Source organism: Rattus norvegicus, chromosome 13, assembly GCF_021556685.1.
Source record: "Rattus norvegicus strain SHRSP/BbbUtx chromosome 13, alternate assembly SHRSP_T2T, whole genome shotgun sequence".
Classification (NCBI taxonomy): Eukaryota; Metazoa; Chordata; class Mammalia; order Rodentia; family Muridae; genus Rattus; species Rattus norvegicus.
The window spans coordinates 79,084,344-79,100,801 of record NC_141546.1 but is presented as its reverse complement, the minus strand read 5'-3'; the positions used below and the strand labels follow the sequence as shown (position 1 = coordinate 79,100,801).

Here is a 16,458-nt window from a genome sequence, read left to right as displayed (position 1 = left end):
AGAGCAGCCTTACTCTGAAATAACACCGCCCAGGTTTCAGCCTCACCGTATTCACACTCTGGCCCATAGAAGCCCGGGTAGCAGGAGCAGGTGTAGCTCCCAATGGTCTCGATGCACTCCCCTTGGCTGTTGCAAGACATGTCCTGGCAGGAGGCTGCGTGGATACAAGAAAGGTCAGAACCACAGACATTCACAGGAAACGAGACACAGATGCCAACCTCTCAGGAGCCATGTAGAGGGTCCACCCATGTCCCATGATGGGCATCGCAAGGCAAACAGCAATGGAAGGGCCCGGCTGACAATGTGACTAATGCTAAATAAACAAAGTGACACAAATGGAATTACATAAAGTGACCCTAGATGCAATTGACATTCAGTACTAGTAGGTATTCATTACAATGGTGTCTCTTGGGGGATGATTTTTATCTCAATCTGTATCTTCTTATGCTAATGCATCCTGGTGTAGAAAAGTTCTAGGTGTAAAATTTAGAAGACTGGTTTCTAGTCCTAAGATCATCACAGAAGTACTACAAGGCTCCTGATGGATGACATATTTAGAATTCCCAAACAAGGGCACAACTGTGTGTAGACCCAGAGCCACAAGGGCAGTCACAAATAGATGTGTGGACAGAGGAACTTACTCATGTCAATCAAGCAAAATGGGTTGTAGTTTTCTAACCAAAACTATCTATGCCCTGAGGCCAATTTTTACTCCAAGATTTGGTGGTGTCACTGGTGGGGTGGCCACACACTGTTTCCAGGACATTTAACAACATGTCTCCAGGGAGGAGATCAACAGAGACTGGAAGAATAAATCTTCTCATGATCAAAGCAAGCAAACTTAATATCTCATTGCAATATTCCTGTCTACCTGTCATCATGTCTCTCCCACGGGGAGCTTCTATACATCTTAGGGTACAAAGTGTCAGTCACTGTCTGGAATTATGTGTTGTTTAGCATGGATCATATCAGCGTTTTGGAAAATTGCACCTTGTTGCCTGGTACAGAAAAAGCACCACAATGTTAGTAATTCTTGATGTATTTTATATCTTGTAACCTTTTTTTTGAAATCAGGGTCTTGATAAACCTTTCCTGAGCACAGCGTCATCAGTAATAAGGAGGGTGGGCTGGGCGATACTAAAGACCCTTCTAGTTTCAAGTAGGTGGTTTTTCGCTAATCCTGATCTTATGTTCTTCAAGGTGCTCAGTAATACTGAGTAGCTCTGCACTTTCTCATGCCCGACTTTGTGCTCCCATGTTCCTGACTCAGTGGTTACACTCCTCATCCAGGAAAGGCATGTTTTTAAGAGACGGCGTCGGCTCAGGGGAGGTCTCACCTGTGTAGCACAGGGCCCGCTTTCGTTTAAAGCAGGGCTCATCATTCCACTTGCCAGGGGCCGAATTACTCTTGATGTAGATCTCCACACAGTCCTGGTTGTTCCTCTTGTTGTTGGGCTCGTTGTCTGCCCAGTTCTCAGCCTCCGCCGTGAGAGTCTTATTGGTTCCCACCCAGGTCCACTTATTGTTGATCTTTCGGATACCAATCCAGTAGTAAGAGTTGACGTATGGGATGACGTCATTGAGGTGAGCGATTTCATTCTTGTTCTGGATGGCCACTAAGTCTGTGAAGTGCCTCTTGCAGAATGCCCGTGAGTTATTCCATGAGTATGCTTTCGTGCTGTAGTTATAGGTCCACGCGGCCACTTCCTTCTGATTTACAAGCTCTGGAGGTCGGAAATGGGCACCAGGTTAGTATCATTCACTGGGCAGAGTCTAATCCTAAGCTTACTTTCGCAGATAAGATAGATGAATAGCTCACCAGAAGATGGATATCAAGAACAAGGTTATTTTCTGCCTGATTTAATTTTAGGGGGAAACTTCTCAGTGTTTTCTATTTTTCACTTAAAAGTGAACACAAAGCCAGAACAAGAAAGCACTCTCTTCTAAAAGATTTTGGGTGTTGGAGGAATGGCTCTGCAGTTAAGAGGACTGACTGCTCTTCCAGAGGTCCTGAGTTCAATTCCCAGCAGCTACGTGGTGGCTCACAGCCATCTATAATGGGTCTGATGCTCTTTTCTGTTGTGTCTGAAGACCACAAAAGTGTATTCATATACATACAATAAATAAATCTTAAAAAAAAAAAAGATTGTGGATGTTAAAAAAATTTGGGATCCCAAGATATTGGAAACAGAAGAGAATTAACTTAAAGGCCATCCAGTCTACTCTCATTTTAAAAAACAAAGAAGACATACGAGTTGTTTGTCCAAAAGCTCATATAGAACAGCACATGAATTATTCCTGCTCCTGGCCGTGGACAGTGAGGTGCTTGTCTGTGATCTAGAACCTCCTGATGGCTCGGTCTCAGGGCCGCCATGTTTACTTTCTTCCTGATAGAACACCTACTTCTTTGTTTATCTGGGTTTGTTGAGTCACGTCTTACAGCACAGCTGGGGCTGGCCTGGAACTCTGCCTCCACCTCCCAAGTACTGGAATCCCAAGCATGCACCACCGAGCCTGGTGACTTCCTTGCCTTGCCTTTGTGGCCTTCCTACTATGTTGGTGACCTTCCCCTTCATCCCTGTTAAATTTCTCATCTTCTGCTTTTCTTTTTGGCTTCAGGTAAACTTTGTCTTTCTCCTTTTAGGCTTCCCCCTTTCTTATTTCCCTGTGGTGTATTGTGTTTCTATAATGTGACCCATACCCAGCACTCTGAATCCAGTTGATTGTGGGTCCTTCTTTATCATGAATCACAGTGTTTGACCCTAAACAGCCATTCAGTAGATGCCTGGTGAGTTAGTGAGTTGCTGTAGGGCTTTGGCAGGGTTAGCGTTAGAAACATTTCCCAATTCACAGCCCCACATTTTACATCTCTTAGCTGTTTCTCCTTGATAAATTATCTCCTCCAAATCTACGTATTCAGGCATTTAAATGGACTCTTTTTTGGTAAGTGCTTATGCTATCAAATGAGATAAATAAAATGTGTTCCCTCTGATACAGAGGCTGTTATGGGAGCCGGAAGGAGCTCACAGGGCAGAGAGGCCAGTTTGCCAGAAGAGGTGGACAATGCCAGCAATCAGTCTTGGAAAAAAACTCCTTTCCTGTTTACAGAGTTCTGTTTCTATTTGACTCTCCCCTCCACTACCCCTTGAGGACCGGCCATATTTCCACCTTCCTCACTAGTACCTGTGGTGTTGTTTTTGCCTTGAGGCTTTCCTCTGGAGGCAAGCAGGCATGACGTACACAGCTGCAACCTCAGTGCTTAAGAGGCTGAAGCAGAAAAGTCACAAGTTTGAGGCCAGTCTGATCTACATGGCCTGACCTATCCAAAATGGAGGAGGAGGAGGAGGAGGAGGAGGAGGAGGATGAGGAGGAGGAGGAGGAGGAGGAGGAGGAGGAGGAAGAGGAGGAGGAGGAGGAGGAATTATTTTGACATAGCCTGCATTGCACTACTGTTTAATCAACTTGTTTCAAGTCTGCTACCCAAAAGCTTCCTGTGATGAACGTATCAATATCATATATCAAATCACTTACTTTGACTTTGAAAAAAGTTACTTTTGTTTTTCAAAAAGATTTTGTGTGTGTGTGTGTGTGTGTGTGTGTGTGTGTGTGCGCGCGCCCATGTATGCTTATGTGCTCTCCTTGTGTACAGATAGTAGCCAAAGCAGGAGAGTGTCAGGTCTCTGGGAACTGGAGTTATAGGAGGTTGTAAACCACTTGATCTAGGTGCTGGAAACTAAACCTGGGTCTTCTGGGAAAACAGCAAGTGCCCTTAATGGTTGAATCATCTTTCCAGCCTCCAAAATTATGTTTCAAGAAATGCAAATGTTTTTGCGAATCACTGAGAATGCAGAGGGCCTGTGTCTGCCTTTCCAAATGAGGATGTTGATGCTGGATGCAAAAGCTTGTGGGTTCTGAAGCCTTGTAGACCAGTGCAGTGGTGTCAGGGTGTTTTCCTGTCAGGACTCTGGGTGGGAAAAGTTTCCCCATGCCTCCCAGCAGGCTACTGCCCTAAACTAGTCTTACTTGGCCTTGGGATCTCTCCTAATTACTCAGGATCAGGTGAAGAGTGAACCTAGCATTTACCAGAGATCAAAGCACTGAGCCAGACAAGCTGAGCGGCTCCCAGGACCACACTCCGGAGTCTTGGCTTCCAAGAACCTTTTGGGCAGCCGGCCTGAAACAAAAAAGAAAACGTCCCTTTAGTATCTATGAACAACCAATGAAATGGTAGAAATTCGGTTGATGATCACTAGGGTAATTCTGATTCCCAGCAGGAGGGCGTTAGAAACCTTCTACTTCCTTCTGATTTCTCATCACTCTCCTGAATCCTATTCTAAAAAGGCTGTGAAGATCGTATCAAACCTATTGGCTTTTAAAGATTTTTTGGGGGGCAGGTAAGTTCTAGAAATGATCATCTTGTCTGAGTTCTTATTGCACACAGTAATACGAACTTGTGAGACGTCCAAATGACATCTTACGAATGACAGCTGCAGATTTTGACCCATGAGCTGTCTACCTGACATTCTTACTTGCAAACACCTCTAACATTTCAAATTCATACTGAATTACCTTTGGGGGTGCAGAGTGTGAGGCATACCAAGGTGAGCAGGGCTTCCAATAGCCATCCAAAGCAACTCTCACATTATCACCAATTTAAAACCGGGACTTTGTATTTAAATGTGGTGTTTCTACTCCTTAGGAGAAATAACCACCTAAAACCATTATTGTAGAGAAATTCTGAATTGCCACAGAGCACACTGCTGTAATGGATGATACCTGGCACACTGTACAGTGACGTATGACGTACGCTGCTGACCATAGCCTGACCAGATACCAAGATGTGCACAACTCAGATCAAAGCCAGTCTTTTGGACAGTGGTGGTTGGCTTTGCAAGCTTGGACCTTCCTACTTTGATGTTTCTGAATTCTGGATTTTGTAAATATATGTAGTATTTTCCTAAATCAGAACATTGCCCAGCTAACTTATGGATAATCAACTCTCCAACCCATAATTTGTAGTATATTTGTCATAGCTTAATTGTGTGCTAAAAATAATTGTAGTACTGATGACATTAAAAAATTGATCTGCAGAAATTTATGGTTCCAGATAATTAAAGATATTTTTTATTTTATATATATGTGTGTGTGTGTGTGTGTCCATATATATCTATATATATGCATATACTTACATATATATGAGGTTAACATTTTGTAGAGGAAGTATAGAATGGGACTTGGGATTTCAGGAGAGAAAGTGAATAGTAGAAATGTTCTTGTTATTAAACGTTGCTTGTGGTTTGTGTTACCGGCTCACTCTAATATTTAGTTACTTTTGTCGAACGTTAAGAAAGAATACAACAGCTTTCTAAAGAGCTATGCTTATATTATTCTAGAAATCCAATTATAATTTTAAAATTTATGAAGAAGATCCTTATCTCTCTGCCTAAAAGGGAAGGGAAATTACACAGTTTTCAAAAAAAATTGGAGATGTGAAAAATGTATTATTGATGAACACAGCAATGCGGTCTGATGCAGGGACCCAGTGTTGACTTTGACACTGGGCTGGGTTCCCACTCTGAGGATCATGACAGTTTTACATCATTTGCTGTTGTACCTGTGCCCTTGGGAATGTCCCACCAATGACATTTATAAGCATTTGGGGGTCCCTGGGATACACCTAAACGAGGGTACGAGGAGAGTGAGTTGATGAGGCTCCTAACTGACTTTTTATCATCAGGCATATGTGTACTCATTGTTTTCTGTATTCACTTAGCTAAACTTTTTTTTTTCTTTTCTTTTTTTCGGAGCTGGGGACCAAACCCAGGGCCTTGCGCTTGCTAGGCAAGCGCTCTACCACTGAGCTAAATCCCCAACCCCTTTACCTAAACTTTTAAATAAGCTTTTGTTTAAACACAATCCCCAATGGAGGTACTTCCTATTCTGAGTTGTCTGTTTATTTGTATAAACTTTTAAGCAAAACCTTGTTTAAACTAAAATTCCCCCAACTAATTTTCTACTGTACGTGTGTGTGTGTGAGTGTGTGTGTGTGTGTGTGTGTGTGTGTGTGTGTGTGTGTGTGTAGAAGTTTGGTTTGAAGCAATGCATGGTATAAAGAAAAAAAAGGTAGGTGCTCTCATCAAGTCACAACATCCAATCTTTGCACCCTGTCTCAACATCTGTTCTTCAAAAAATCACCCACGATTCATCTTCCTGGGCTAATACGGTCCTGTCAGAGAAGCAAGGTTTACGACCAAATCAATTCAGTGCTTCGCAGGCACCTCTATAGGCGTTCTAGCCAACCCTAGACCTGTCCGATGGTCACCCCTTCCCGCCAGTGAGTTTAAGTGATTTGCCCAAGTTGACTAGCCAAATGCACATTAGTCTCGCAGGCCCACGGACTTCAGAAACAGTGAAGAAGATGTTGATTTGGAGAGATCAGACTCCAAAAGGCTCATAGATCCATGTATCTTTTTTTGGGGGGGGTGGTAATTCTCAGGTAGTACAGGCTAACTTTAAATTTGTGATAACAGTCAGTTCCTCAGTCTCCTGCCTCCATCTGCCAAGTGCCAGGATTAAACCAGGATGCTCTGGTGGCTCTCCTCACTCTGACCATACTTACTGCACCCCAAAGTCAAACCTACGTGCCAGCAGTCAGGTTGCCCCTTGATTTAATGGTAAGTGACATAACTGTCTACGTGGGTATGGTGGTGTTTCAAAGTCTTACTTAGAAATAATTTTCTTTCTAAATGCCCTTAGGGTGGCGGTGGCTTTTTATATCCGATCCTGTCCCACAGCACAGTTTTAAGGACAGTATTGGACCTAGGATGATGAAGAGTTAAGGACTCTGCATATCTGACTAAGCGAGTGTTGAAACAGGAGGAAATGCCTCTCAGGAAAAGCAGCCATGTTCTCTGCTAATCTTTAACATTGCCTGGCAGCCTGCTTCAAACTGGAAGTGGCTGGAAAGGACTCTAGGACGGGGTCATTTGAATAACATCCTGTGACTGCATAGATTTTGTATAAGCATCCTGGCTATCTGATGTCTGATAGTGGCTGTGGAGAAAAAGGAGAGAGCAGAGAGAGTGGGAGAAGAATCTTTGCCCTCTGGCCTCCCGTTTGCAGGAAGAGGCAGCAGCATGCCGGAGTCCCATGGCTTGCAGGTGGTGTGCAGAGCTGTCCACAGAGAGAGGAGCACGGCTCTGCAGTTAGAGGCGATGTGCCTTCTTGGCCTCTGACTGCCTGTCCAGATACCCTTGGCTTTCTCTGCTTCCTCTGTAGCCAAAGGTTTTCAACTCCCTTTGTTTTCAGGCCACAGTTTCCACCTACTTATCAAACTGCTCTTCTGAACCTTATCATGAACTTGCAAATCACCCATTTAAACAAAGCTTTCTCTCTTTATCTCTCTTGAACTCTGTAGAGCAGGATTTGCTGCAGACCAACCCGTTTTGCTTAACATACTGTTTCTCTAATGTCTTGAGCAATTTTTCTGAGTGTTTCTTTGACTCTTCCTCAACTCTGCCCTTGGTGAATTCCAGCTTCCATGGTTCTACCTTCTTCTTTTGCTAGACCTCAGGGTCATCTTTTTGCATAGGTCCCCAATCAGCATCTCCATTTCTGGCCTTGCTCTAGAATATGAGGCTCCCAGCATGAATACTGAGTAGACAGGGGACCATGCACATCACCATGTCCCAAAGAGACTATGGCAGCATCTGAAACAAACAGCTAACTGTGGTGCCTATTAGCATAACAAAGTGCCTGTGGCTCCTCTCAGCTCTCCTCACCAGGCCCTCTTCCCCAGCTTCTGTTCTGGTTCCTATAAAAACCTGCCATTACAACCTTGTGTTCTTGGTTCTCTCTGTCTCTCTGTCTCTGTTTCTCTCTCTGTCTCTGTTTCTCTCTCTCTGCCTCTCTCTCTCTCTCTCTCTCTCTCTCTCTCTCTCTCTCTCTCTCTCTCTCGGCTCCTCTCTTTGCTTGTTCTAGTCCTCTTTGCTTTCTGGACTTTTATCTTCCCTTCCCTTCCCTTCCCTTCCCTTCCCTTCCCTTCCCTTCCCTTCCCTTCCCTTCCCTTTCCTTCCCTTCCCTTCCTTTCCCTTCCTTTCCCTTCTTTTCTTCTCTTGCTCCTCGAACCTTTCCTCTCATGGCCCAGTTCAATCTGGCTGCTTTCTAATTCAATCTGGCTGTATTCTCCCTCATATCTACAATAAAAACATCTTCCTCAACCATACCTTGGAGCCATCATGTCCTTGTTTTCATTTAAGGTGACACACTAGTGGGGATACCCAAGGGCGAGAGCTATTCACAAGTAAGTCTGAATCCCTGGCCATGGAAAAGCAAATACTTAATGACTGACATCCAACTAACAGTTGGATGAGTGCGTGAAATAATAATGACCAGGAGATGCCTACCTGAAAGACAGAACCTGTTAAAATAGTAAATGAGTAATAACCATAATTTAGTACCGATGATGGCAATAGAGATTGTGTCTTAGTCAAAATGTTATAGACTTTGAGGAAGACATAAAAAACCCAATATTGGGGCTGGGGATTTAGCTTAGTGGTAGAGCGCTTGCCTAGCAAGTGCAAGGCCTGGGTTCAGTCCTCAGCTCTGGAAAAAAAAACAAAAACCAATATTTTTGATTGTAAGCCTGGCCTTTAACAGCTGAGCCATCTCTCCAGCCCCCAATATTCTTATTTAATCTACTCCTGACAGTAGCAGATTTATTGAGAGACATCTCTAGGAACCTAATATGCAACATGAACATATAGGTAATAAAAATATACTACCTGTGGATTATATGTGTTAAGTGAGACATTAGCTGTTCTTACCACATAAAAAAATAATAAAATAAAATTGAGCAACTGTGTGAGATAATGGAAAAAAAAATCTGCTTCATACAGCAATTATTTGACCATTTGTATGTATCCCATTACATCGTGCTGTATACTTTAAATACCCACAATAAAATTCATTTTTAAAAAGTGAATTATGGATTACTCTATACACATGAATGAATAATGACATTTGAAGTAAACTAAATGAACCAATATAAATAAAGTGACAATGCTAAGAGAGTGACTGGAAATAAGGTAGACGTGTGCTAAATTAAAAAAATAATGGAGGAAATCAAATATGTATCCCTGACACTTTCCATCATGCTCTTTGATGTGAGAGAAACAAGAGCAGGATGGCCCGTCTCCTGCATCCCCAGAGGAGATTGACTGACTCTCTTAACTCCGTGTAGATTTGTTGTAGGAGTAAGGGGAGAAGCAGGGAGCTGTGGGGATGTCCCATAGGTGGTGTGCCTCAAGAACCCTAGAGGATAGGAAATAGCAACCACTAATTCAAAGAAAAGCAAGTTTCAATGTAACTTTCCGGTTTACAAGTGACTCTGAAAGGCTCTGGCACTGAAGGAAGTTCATACAACCAATGCCAATTCTTATAGTCAAACAGTTACATTGACCTACATCACCATGGTGACCTGAACTCTCCCATCAAGTAGGAGCAGAAAGGAGGGACCAAGAATCTTTACCTTTTCTGAACCCTTTATAACAACCTACCATCAAATCCTAATGACTTTTCCATCTGGTCAGAAACCTGGACACTCACCAAACTTTCACTTGAATTGTCATAGGGCTGGCTTAAATGTTATTATTTCTTTTCTGGAGCTGAGAAATCAGCTTTGATTAGCCTCTTTTCCTGAAGATTACCTATTGCTAACTCTCTAAAATGCAATCAAAACAAGTCTTCTACTCTCTCTCTCTCTCTCTCTCTCTCTCTCTCTCTCCCCCCCCCCCTCTCTCTTTCTTTCAGTGCTGGGATCAAACACAGGACCTTGTGAATGCTAGGCAAATTCCTGATGTTGAGGTATATCCCCAGCAAGAATGATATTTGTAACATAATATGGCCACATTGCTCTATGACTTAAAGATCTTTAAATGTTTCCGCGTCTCTAAGCAACACATTCAAACTCTTCAAGATGCACCAAGAAGACCCTTGAAAACATGGCTCCCTCCTGCTTGATGATTCTCTCCTGACCTTACTTCTCAGCCACCCACATCCTTTTGATAACACTATAAGATGTTTTAATTTCTGAAATGCATTGTTTTTTCCCTATGTTTTTACACCAACAGTACCCATGTGTGTCAACCCAACTCCCTGAGTTCTTAATTTTTTTCCTTAAAGGAACTTTGCTATCAAGACCACTTCCTTCTCCATACCAAACAACCACTCCCTAGTTATTCTCTCTGGGTTTTTCCCCATTGGTTGTTTTAACAATGACTAAATTCCTAAAATACCTCAGGCACATTTCCAGGGAGAAGAGTTAAAATCATGAAACTAGATTCAGTTTCTATCCTCATAGAATGGACATGTATCATAGCACTAAACAGATATGAAAATGCAGGGCAGTAGTTGCTCAGGGAAGAATTAAAGGAAGACTGTGTGACAGACTGACCATGAGCTATGTCAGACAGGGACTTCAAGGCAGCCCTCTGCAGGAAAGTGACATCTAATCCAATAGCAAAATGATCAGGGGAAACTGTCAAGTAGGAAGCAGGGAGGAGAACACGGAAGCCTTTAACACAGGTAATGCCAAACATTGTAAAGAAAGAAATGAGCTAGAATGGACAGCGTAAAGGGCAGGTGGCTGTGATAGGAAAGGAGTTGAAAGATAAAGCTAGGTCTGGGAGACAAAGCAAGGGATGAGATCCTATTCTGAGTGTGGGAAGAGGTCAGTGGGCAACTTTAAAAGAAGTATGATGTGGTCTGGCTGATAATAAAAACAGGGGCCCTGGAGAGTAATTGAAAAAGTAGCTTGAGGCCAGGTCTTGTATCAAATGCCAGTCAGCAACAGGGGAGCCACCTTCAGGGCCCTGAATAGAGCAGACCAGTGAAAAGATGTATCTAGCAGTGTTGTTGAGTGGAGACAAGAACCCTAGGCTACAAAAAGCAACTCTTGTTAACTGTGTCCCTGAAGGAAGTTAAAGAAGAATTGATGTGCTGGAGTCAATGGGAATGGAGAAGGGAAGGAAGATAAGAACAACGTCAGGCCATAGGACCAAGGCATATGTCACAAGGCATTGCAACATTGTAACAGTTCCGATCCTAGCGCCCCAGAGTTCCTGGATGGTAATGGTAGAGGGCCAAGATCCTAGCAGTCACCCACCCTCCCCCATCAAATAACACACAGAAAACGGCTTGTCTCTAAGTCGAGCAGATTTCAAATAAATACAAGATGCGTCCCATGATCCGACCACTCAGAATCTAAGCACTTAAGTTAGACCAGTCATGACATTATGTTAAACGAAATAGTAACATTAAAATAAAACACAGTTTTTAAAACACTACAAGATCTTAGCTGAGTTGCATCCCTGTGTTTTCTTTGCATTCGACATTGTAAAGCATCTGACTTGCTTTTCCAGCAGAGACATTAGACAAGGTAGTGGCTGTCATCATAAAAACCAGCCTCCCCGTGGGCTTTGCTCAGTACTGCCTCCTATGCCAAAAGTCACGTGTGTGTGTGTGTGTGTGTGTGTGTGTGTGTGTGTGTGTGTGTGTGTGTTTTGTTTGTTTTTTGCTTTTGGTGATGTGACTAGTAATCATTTCTGTTCAGAACTTTAAAGATGCATATTCTAAGAGCTGATTGCCAGCCTAGAACAACATGGAGCCGATAAAGTAGAAGGAACTGTAGAAACTGGAAGGCGGAGCCTAAAGTAGTTAACTGTTTACATGACATGATCCTGAGCTGTTCCTTGGCCTGCAAAAGCCTTGACAGAAATCAGGATAATGTAACTGTAAATCCCTAAGCAGGGGCCGTTCCCTGTGAGCTGGCTGAAAATGTCCCACATGATACCCCTTAACTTCATTCTCTTGGGTCCGAAGTGAAGCCGCTATCTAAATATGAAGCAGATTTCACACAGACAGACTGAGCTTCCTGAATCCTAAGAGACAAATGTGCTCGGGGAGGAAGGAATCTGAATTATTACAATCAATGCTGGGCTGGGTCCTTAACACTTCACGGCAGAGCCTAGACTACGTTCCAGATAGAGCCGAGGAACTCCTGAGTATAACACACAGGAGGGAAATCTTAAGGGTCTCCTGGAAGCCACACAAGTCCAGGAACCTTTGCACAGTTGTCTATGAAGGTCAGCTTATATGGATATTTTCATCTAGGTCAGGAACTGCAGCTTTCATCAGAATCCTGAACAATGCCACCATCTATGCCACCATGTCTTTGAACTAGAAAAGGATGCCAAAAAGAATAGAAGGAAGAGATTGATGGCTCGTTTGCTTATGTCAACCAATTCAGAAGAATGACATGCTAAAAAACACAAGGAATCCTATTTTTTTTGCCATAGTGATTGAAAGAGTGCAGGCTCAAATGTCATCCTGGGTCTCTATTTTACTAACCAGACACACACACACACACACACACACACACACACACACACACACACACACACTGGCACACTGGTGAGGGGTGATCTCTTCCCTTTAAGTACTGCAAGGGTGTGTTGCAGTGAGGTGAGAGGGAGAGGAGTGATAGAATCATGAGGTAAGCATGGCTTTCTTTTGCAGTGCTGTATAAAGGTGTCTAAAAATCAATACCCTTCTGCTACCTCCTTAAGTACAGACTAGAAGATTTCAGATTCTGAGACTATGTGAGACACTCCTAGTACATTAAAAATACACATGATAGTACCCCAACTATGCATGTTTTATCCAAAGTCACTGTCCCGAGTTCAAAATACCTGGTTATCTTAGGATCTCCCCTCAATCCCTGACCTCACTATACCTCTGGAGTTTTCTCTTTCTTAAAGCAGTAGTTAGAATTTGCTAATCACTTACACACCAGCCTCAGATATAAATGCTCTTCAGTGCAACCTTATTTAATCTTTACTATGGTGGTGTATAAGAATATTATCATTACATCCCATTTGCATATGGGGAAACTGGGTTAGTAACACGAAAGATAGACATTTAGATCAGAACCATGTGGATAGTCTGGATTGGTCCTAGAAAACTACCAGTATTTAGAGAATGGGTTAGGAAGGATGAGAGTTAGAAGCTGTTCCGTGGTAGATATGCCCCAAGGCCCTTTCTCAGCCTTCCATTCATCCCAGAGAGAAAGGCAGACTTAGCGAAGAGGTGACATCCTTGCCAAGATCTGCTCCAAGGAGTTCCTGCAAGTTCCAGTGGAAAAGCAGCCGCGGTGTAGACAGAGAATGATAGCAACATCATCAAGTTTAAAGAGTGTGGTTAAATGCCTGCCCTCTGTAAGCCACAATGGTTCTATTTGTCAAATGGAAGTTATTCAAACTTCTAAGAACTTTGGAAGAATCAAAATGATCAGCCGGCTTTTAAAAATGCTTACAAACTAACCATGATGCTGTGCACCTACAAGCCTTGGCTACCTGGGAAGCTGAGGCAGGAGGATAGTACATTTAATGAGTCAAGGTAACGAGACCCCATTTCAAAAAGAGAGGGGAAAATGCCTGCAAATTCTACCTAGGCCATTCAACACAAAGCCCCAGGGCTAATGCTGGTCCTTACTTTCTGAACCTTTCTTCTGTCTGCTTCAGCCACAAACCACTTCGACTCCTCTAATTCCGATACAGAGAAAAACAAACTTACCATGTCCTCTCCGACCCGTCTGGCTTTCTTCCCTCTGGCCAAGCCACACTTCTTATACTTTTGCTGCCTCCCCTTGGTGTCAGGCTGCCTTGCAAAACAACTTCCTATTCGCTTTCCAGAAATTTATCACGGCCTTTCCCCTGATGTTAGACTGTTGATACTGCAGAGCAGAGTTGGCAGTTTCCAAGGAGCGGCTGCCAGGGGGCCAGTAGGTCAACCCTTCCACAGGAGACTGTCTGGAGACAGGCGCAGGTGTGAATCATGCCTGGCCATCCCAGACTGAGCAAGGCAGGAACAGGACCCATGCACCCAGGGGTCAGGTTTCCTTTGATTATGATATGAGTTCCAATGTAAGGTCGTAAGGTTTGGAAGACCTGCTTTGTACTCGTCACAAGTTCCCTCTGTAAATTCCAGTTAATGGAGATGCCAAAGAATGTTTTAAGATTCCAGTAGACTTCTGAGGGGACAAGGCAGAAAATAGAAGTAAAAATAAAAAAAAAACCTAAGCAGATAGAAAAGGGAAAATCCAGGGAGCGTTTCTAACACTTGGGGACTATTGCTGGAAATGGTTTTGAAGTGATATATAGAGCAGGCATGGGCGATCTGAGAACTCTGTCTCTCACGTCAAAAGAGGAAGGATAGAAAGGTGTGGTGGCACCTGCCTGTAATCCCGGAAGTCGAGCGATGGATAGAGGAGGGTTCTGAGTTCTAGGCAAGAATGGCTAGGTAAGCAGACCCTGCCTCCGTAAAAACGGGAAGGGCTAGTATTTCTTTTCTCGTGGAGAGTGTAGCATGTGGGGCCATGCATTCTGTTAGTGCAGTAGTTAGGATTTGGTCCATACATTTAAACTTCTTCAGACCTGTTCTTACTCCGTTTGTAGTCATCTATTGGGCTAATTAATTAATAAACTAAAAACTAAATGAATTCGATTCTCTACACTACCTCCTCAATTGCTAATCAGGATGATAATGATGGGTCTTACCTCACAGAGCTTTGTGAAATTACAGAGACTGATACAAGGAGAGGGCTTGACATAAGAGCAGACACACAGTAGGTGTTCCAAAAATGTCGCTAGTCATGGCTACTTTCCTGGTGGGCAATAAAGTAAAAAAACTAAATGTTCTGTATCGAGTTGGAAAAGAAACCTCACACTTTATCCTTTTGAATTCTGGTTAACAGTGTTGGCTATTATTTTTTTTCACTCTCTCTAGGATTGTTACAGTTTCTGCACAGACATCTCAAGGATAGGTTCGAAATTGGGGATGATAGAATCTGGGAAAAATTCGAAAGGTAAACATGAATTAAGGAATGTGTGAAGCTGCTTTCCATCTCCGGGATTTAGGACCAAGGCAAAGACTCGAATACACAGTTAAGGTAGAAAGGCTGTTACACTACCCAAAGACTATACACAGACTGACCCAGGGCTCCGACTGCTTATGTAGTAGAGAAAAGCCTTTTTGGGGCACCAGTGGAAGGGGAAGCCCTTGGTCCTGCCAAGGTTGGACTCCAGTGCAGGGGAATGTTGGGGGGGAGGGGTAAGTGGGAGTGGGTGGGGGGGGACACCTTTATGGGGGAGGGGGAGGGGATAGGGGGTTTATGGACCTGAAACCGGGTAAGGGGATAACATTTGAAATGTAAATAAAGAAATATATCCAATAAAAAAAGACATTAGTGAAAAAAAAAAGAATGGCTTTTTAAGGAGGTGGTCATGAAGAATGTCCATGGATGAATAAGGGAAGCCAACTAAGAAAAAGAATGGGGCAACTCTGAGGTTTTGTGACACTAGGATTTAGAGTCCACACCCTAGAGCCAGACTGCCTGCCTGCCTCCCTTGATAACCAACTGTATGAGGTAAGCTACTGACTTGTTCGTGACTCAGTCTCCTCAGCCGTGTGAATGAAGAAGGATAACAGTCCCCAAGCATGGGAATGTTAGGGCAATTAATTATATATTCTCAGTGTTCGGAATAATACCATGCAGAGTGCTGAGCATGTTGTAGGCGGTGCTAGCTCATACTCTGCTCCATTAAAAGAAGACTCTCAGTCAGGCACGAGGGAGGAAGCTTTGTATAAGAACAGATTCCTACTGCAAATGTGCCCGTTTTCTACCAAAAAATAGATGTCTATGGAGAGTAGATGATATTGAATGGCAGTATTAGAAATGCAGAGAATTTTCTAGACAGGAAAGATGGTAGGGCATAAAATTCTAGACTTTGTACTTTCTGACATCATCCCCCCAGTACAGACATCTATCCACAGATCAGCACAGCCCTGGGGAGGGCACAAAGGCTCATGTAAAACTCCTCAGGATCACGGTGGAACAAGACAACAGAGGTTACATACCCAGAGAAAATGAGAGGTGATGCCTGGGGCACATAGAAATGAGAGGAAAGGCTGAGGTGTTCACCATCAGCCATGGGCCTCAGTGCCTTTGGTGGCCCCATTGTCCCCTTGGTGGCCCCATTGTCTACAAAAGACATTGGCATTGTTTCCCACTGAGGTAAACATTGGCATTGTTTCCCACTGAGGTAACTGACCATGATTCCTTCTGCACAGCCCTGGAAAAGAAGACACAACTTTATAGCCCCCACCCCACGCACATACAAGGAACAACTGCTTGTACCATCATCCCTGGACTGGCACCAAGGTCACTACTTCCCACAAGGCCCTGTGTAGCCTGGACCTCCATGCTGGAGCTGCTCTGCAAGTGTCCTCACCTCAGATGCTAAAGCCATTGTAATCTAGTTCTCACCTTGAGGCCCTGACCCAGCTGTCTGTCAGTAGGATCTTCTCAAGATACCAGCTAAACCACCACAGAGAGATAGC

General features: G+C 43.5%; 1 protein-coding gene across 1 annotated transcript in view; it reads right to left on the bottom strand.

The window, feature by feature from the left end:
- Positions 1–13,652, bottom strand: part of Selp (selectin P) — a 35,483-nt gene extending 21,831 nt beyond the window's left edge. Inside the window, exons 1-4 of the mRNA NM_013114.2 lie at positions 13,633–13,652; positions 4,084–4,174; positions 1,338–1,724; positions 47–154 (exon numbers count right to left, since the gene is read on the bottom strand). Coding sequence (NP_037246.2) covers positions 47–154; positions 1,338–1,724; positions 4,084–4,174; positions 13,633–13,635 — 589 coding nt within the window. The 5' untranslated portion in view covers positions 13,636–13,652. The remainder of the gene's footprint in view (positions 1–46; positions 155–1,337; positions 1,725–4,083; positions 4,175–13,632) is intronic.
- Between the last annotated feature and the right edge of the window lie 2,806 nt (positions 13,653–16,458).